This window comes from Boleophthalmus pectinirostris, unplaced genomic scaffold (genome assembly GCF_026225935.1).
Source record: "Boleophthalmus pectinirostris isolate CB_2022bp ecotype Guang Dong unplaced genomic scaffold, ASM2622593v1 HiC_scaffold_21, whole genome shotgun sequence".
In the NCBI taxonomy this organism is placed as follows: domain Eukaryota; kingdom Metazoa; phylum Chordata; class Actinopteri; order Gobiiformes; family Gobiidae; genus Boleophthalmus; species Boleophthalmus pectinirostris.
In genome coordinates, this window is record NW_026571175.1 from 19063086 (window position 1) to 19068635 (window position 5550).

Consider the following 5550-nt stretch of genomic DNA (forward strand, 5'->3'; position numbering starts at 1 on the left):
ATATTAGAGCTTGTGGACACATTACATAAATTTGACAGCATAAATATGATATAGTTTGTAGTCATCTCTTTCTGATAATCTCCACTTGTTTTGCTTATGAGTGCTTTATAGGTTGTGTGCGGCCTCTGCCCCAGCTCAATGCTGCTTCAGCACACTGCCTTTAGCTGAGCTGTCAGACTCACTTAGGTCTTCTCCCACTGCAGTCCCTGCTGTGAGAGCACAGAGGTCACACTTTCACTCTCACCTCAACACTACACTGTAGGCTATTAAAGAAGACTCTCATTAACACGGCCAGTGATAAGCTTCAGTGTGATGAGTGGCTTTGTACCAACAAGTATACTCTCAAGTTGATGCTTTACTTGGTTTCTTTAATCCGTCTGGTGATATTTTGAAAAATTAAAGTATGTTTGTGTGCACTCCCACTGTAATAGTTTCATATTTATATTAATTTTGGTTCCCCACCTGTTCAGATCATGTCTTGAATGGCAAACTGTAGATGTGCTTCTGCTGCTTGCGTTTCTGTGTTTGCTAACATGTGCATACCCTCCACTTGTGCCTGCATCATGTGTATTGTCCTTGCATTCACTGCTCTCATGTGTCTTTTTCTCATTTTCTCATTCCAACACCTTCGCCTGGTTGTTTATTCTTGCGGCCATCAGATGCTGCAAGGCGCTACAATGCAGCAGCTACAGCAAATGCAGGTGCAATCACAAGGCACTCCCATCACGGTAAATGCAACATCTTCATGCTTCAGTCTGCTGTTTGATTCTGCTCTAAATCTTACTGGGGACTAAAGGCTTTTTAAATGACCACACCAGCGATCAGGTAGCCTTTTCTGGGTACTGTGACAGTCGGAAGAGAGTGAGCAGCCTGAAATCTGCCTTGTCACCTCCATCTTGCTGCCTCTTTAACAATACATGACCTTCATACTGTTCAAATTAAACCTTAGCAGATGTAGGAATCTTTTTTTCTGTCAGTTTTAACATTGCATTAACTTTGTGGTTGTGCTTTCTAGAGTGCTCCGGTGGCTATGCAAGTGGGTGAGGGCCAACAAGTACAAATTGTCCAAGCTGCAGCCCAAGGTCAAGCACAGACTGCTCAGGCCCAGGGGCAGACCATGCAGGTCATGCAGCAAATCATCACCAACACGGGGGAGATCCAGCAGATCCCGGTATGATCTCACAGATATTACAATTATCAGAGCATGCTTATCAATAGACTTTCACAAAATGTACTATTAAGTAGTACATCTTAACACAGCAAACCTATGCTAAATGTTCTCTTGATATAAAGCATGACTAGAAGGTTTCAATGACCTTTACATTGATGTGGATTTTGTCTCCCTCTTGTGTTTCTCGAGTGTAGGTGCAGCTAAATGCAGGTCAACTACAATACATTCGTCTAGCGCAGCCTGTTTCAGGAGCTCAGGTGGTCCAAGGACAACTTCAGACCCTTGCTAATACCCAACAGGTATAATCCAAAATAACCTAGAAGTTTTACTCCTAATGTTTTTTTAGTTTTAAAAATGTCTTAATTTTTAGATAACGCAGTCAGATGTACAAGGGCAGCAGCAATTTAACCAGTTTACTGACGGACAGGTACCTTTTACTTATTAATTACTGAAAAGTAAGTTTTCATTTGGAAGTATTCAAGCTTTGTTTTGTCTTTGTCTCGCAGCAGTTGTACCAGATCCAGCAGGTGACTATGCCGGCAGGACAGGAGCTCACTCAGCCCATGTTTATCCAGTCGACCAATCAGGCGGGGGAAGCTCAGGTGACACAGGTCAGCACTGATTGAGGCCCCTGAATCCATACTTAGGCCTCACCAGCCCATGTGTGAGAAACTACCAACTTCAGACAACACTAGAGAACCTTTTCATTATGGCTTATTTAGATGGGACCTCAAATCTGTTCCTTAAACATATTTACAGTCATAGATAAGCAGCATCAGCAGCCAAAGGGGGATCTCTTATGTATGCAACATGTAAAAATAGTTTTCTCATTCACCATGTCCATTTAGCTATGGTGATCAAGTCTGTTTGTACTGTGCTCATGTCATGTCACTCATCATTTTAATAGAAGAGGTTTGTAATGTCTATACTTTCTGTATTTGAACGTTAAATAGAACATGCTCATAAATCAGTGACTTTCTGCACTTTTCTGTGCAAATATTTGTATAATTTTGTTATCTATGTTAATAAACCATATACCTCTGATGCCACATTTGTAGAAAATAAAACTAAGGGAACACATTATTCACTGGTCGCCCTGTATTTTTCAGACATTTTTGGTTAGCATGGTTCTGTTTGGCAGTTAGCCCATTGTTTTTGGAGCTGGGGGTCTCCTTTAACATTTGGCAGATCTTTTTTTGTGGGTTGTGTCTTGTTGCCTGGTCTCACAACTTATTTCAATCTGAAAAAAACATCTTTTTTTAATACTTTTGTCTTAAAACAAACAATGTCTATTGTTGATTGCCCCACATTTTGTACAGTAATTATCTGTCATCTTATTGTTAGTTGTGCATGTAGTTGAAATGGACAGCATGACATGCAAAAGATGGGTACATTTTTATTTTCATGTTTGTTTTTGTAAACGACCTTTGTGAAAAAAATAAAAATGAATTGTTCAAGAATGGTTCCATTTCTAATGCTGCTTATTGTTTTATTACAGGATTATAAAACATAGTAGACCAGTAGGCAGGGAGGCAGGAGATATGCAAGATAGTGAAAGAAAGCAGCAAGCAGCTCAACCAAGTATGCAGGTAGACACCAATTCCAATTTGGAAGTGCTCGAAATATTCAAAATGCACACATATTACACTTTATAATGTGTGTTCTCCTGTGCACTGGCACTAGAGGGCAGCACTGATCTTATTCTTATTTTTCAACAAAACACACAGTAGACCCTCAAAACCGTAGTCCCATGGACCCAAGAGTAACTGAGCAACAATTTTGTTTGCATATCCCACCAGGACAAATACATAAATCCACCAAAAAGGGCAATTGTGTAACAACAGAGCCATGACTTATTTGGCTGCTGCTTTTGTAAAATTAGGCTGCCCTCCTTTTCTCAGAAATCATGACACAACTGAACTCATCTTTGAAATGTCATAATAGGCCTACTATATTCTTCTTTATACAGTATATTTATACAATATATGAGTATACCTTAAAGGGCCCTTATTATGCTCTTTCCTGATCTATGTCTTTTTCTCATCAAAAACATACCTGGAGTTGAGTTTTGTTTCGTTCACACATGTTTTACACAAACATCATGTATATTTAAGCTGAATTCTTCTCTCAAACAGAAAACACTCTTAACAACATTCTAACATAACTTAAACCTCACACAAATACATTTTTTTGCAATAAAGGAACTTTAATGTGCAGTGTTGTCCGAGCCTTAGAAAGTGACTTTGGTTTAGAGAGGTGCTGTATGCCATATTACAATTCACAAGTGACGATTATACATATCTTCTAAATATATATGTGTATATGTATGTATGTGTGTATATATATATATATATATATATTAGAGCTGGGCAAAAATAATATTTTTTGATCGCGATTAATCGCATGAGTTCGAGCGATTAATCATGTTATACGCAAAACCAATTCATGAATTAAAAAGTAGAGTATAGCACTCTTATTGGAAATGTAAATGAAAGAGCCATACATTTGTTGTGCAAACAGCATTTCTTTCACAGGGGAACCCTCAGAGCCTTCAGGGTATTCAGGGAAGGCTCAAGAAAAAATATTGAATAGACGTTTGTAATACTAATATATTTATTGAATATTTTTTATGCTGTGAGTAATGAACACTACACTAGTAATAATTTCTAGATCATTGTTATAAACTTGGACTGATATTTCTTAGGAAACAAAGGGCTAATATAATGGAATGGAAATGGACCAATCACATTTTTTCTTCCAATGGTATCTGGGTAAATCAGTTACTCCAGCACTGAACTAAAAAAATAAGCTCAGCTCAGAACGCACGGCTGGTCCGGCCAGAGCCGGTGCCCGCGGCTGAACCCGCGGCTGTGTCCGCGGCCGGAGCCGGAGCCCGCGGCCGAACTCGCGGCCAGAGCCGCGACGGGAATCGGAGCCCGCGGCCGAACCCGCGGCCGGGGCCCGCGGCTCGCGGAGGCTCGGGCACGTTGCATCTCACGTGTCAGAAAAAAGTGAAAAAAGTGTCAAGAAAAGACGTCAAACTTAAAGAAACGCTCGCGGTGAACTTTTTCAGGCGTTTACAATAAAATAAATAAATAAATAATAAAAACTGCGTTAACAGCGTTAAAATAATTGTCGGCGTTAATGACTTAGTTAACGCAAAGTTAACGCGTTAACGTGCCCAGCCCTAATACACACACACACACACACACACACACACACACACACACACACACACACACACACACACACACACACACACACACACACACACACACACACACACACACACATACATATATATATATATAATACATATAATACACACATATATACACATATATATCCTGATGACCTAAGTCCGATCGATACTCTTTTTAACTGCATTTTAGATATTAAGTTTCAGCACAACCAGGGCAAAACTGAGGTTTTAATTATTGGTCCTGAAGCTCAGAGAGAGAAGCTCAAAGCTAAGCTCCAAACCTACTCATTGAACCCCTGTGAGAGGGTAAAAAGTTTAGGAGTTATTCTTGATAGTGAGCTTAGCTTTGAGCCACACATCAGGTCCATCACTAAATCTGTTTTTTATCATCTAAAAAATATTGCCAGAGTCAGACCATTTCTCTCTCAAGCCAGTGCAGAGACTTTAATACATGCTTTTATCACAAACCGTGTTGATTACTGTAATGCTCTCCTTTCTGGTCTTCCAAAGAAAACCACAGCTCCACTACAGCTCCACTACAGCTCCTCCAAAACTCTGCAGCACAGCTGCTGACGAGGACCAGGAAGCGAGAGCACATCACCCCAGTGCTTAAGTCTCTGCACTGGCTTCCTGTGAGCTTCAGGATAGATTTTAAAGTTATTTTATTAGTTTATAAAGCTCTTAATGGTCTTAGTCCTATTTATTTATCTGATCTGCTTTTATCATAGGAGCCCTCTCGGACTCTCAAGTCCTCAGGTAGTCTTCTTTTAACTGTCCCAAGAGTCCAAACTGAAACTCACGGTGAGGCATCATTCAGCTTTTACGGCCCCCGTTTGTGGAACAGTCTACCTGAGGATCTGAGGTCCGCTGCGAGTGTTCATATTTTTAAAAGTAAACTCAAAACATATCTTTTCAATTTAGCTTTCAATTGAAACTTTTACTTGTTGTATTATTATTATTGGCCCGAGCCAGTAACGTAGTAACTGGCGAGTTTTTCCCCACATTGAATCGCATTTTTGACCCCCTGAACATGGACGAAAAGTTCCCAAACCGGGGTTCAGATCGACCGGCTCGGCGAAAAATTCAATAAAATTGGCATCGCGACAATGACCAAAGTGACCCAACTCAACAGCGCCGCCTGGAATTGGACCCCTATGGGAGTGGGGACAGGCAAAGT

At 40.3% G+C, this 5550-nt stretch overlaps 1 protein-coding gene across 1 annotated transcript; it reads left to right on the top strand.

Moving 5' to 3' along the window:
* Positions 1 to 9: 9 nt before the first annotated feature.
* On the top strand, positions 10 to 2631 carry LOC129410012 (nuclear transcription factor Y subunit gamma-like). The gene is made up of 5 exons (XM_055156980.1): positions 10 to 728; positions 1016 to 1171; positions 1366 to 1470; positions 1542 to 1598; positions 1678 to 2631. The coding sequence occupies exons 1-5, from the start codon at positions 483 to 485 to the stop codon at positions 1795 to 1797; spliced, it is 684 nt and encodes a 227-aa protein (XP_055012955.1). The 5' UTR covers positions 10 to 482; the 3' UTR covers positions 1798 to 2631.
* Positions 2632 to 5550: the final 2919 nt, after the last annotated feature.

Coding starts and splice junctions, on each gene's coding strand:
- LOC129410012 (XM_055156980.1), top strand. CDS start 483: ATGGCAAACTGTAGATGTGCTTCTGCTGCTTGCGTTTCTGTGTTTGCT. Junction 1,172..1,365: donor GGGAGATCCAGCAGATCCCG/GTATGATCTCAC, acceptor TCTCGAGTGTAG/GTGCAGCTAAATGCAGGTCA. Junction 1,471..1,541: donor CCCTTGCTAATACCCAACAG/GTATAATCCAAA, acceptor CTTAATTTTTAG/ATAACGCAGTCAGATGTACA.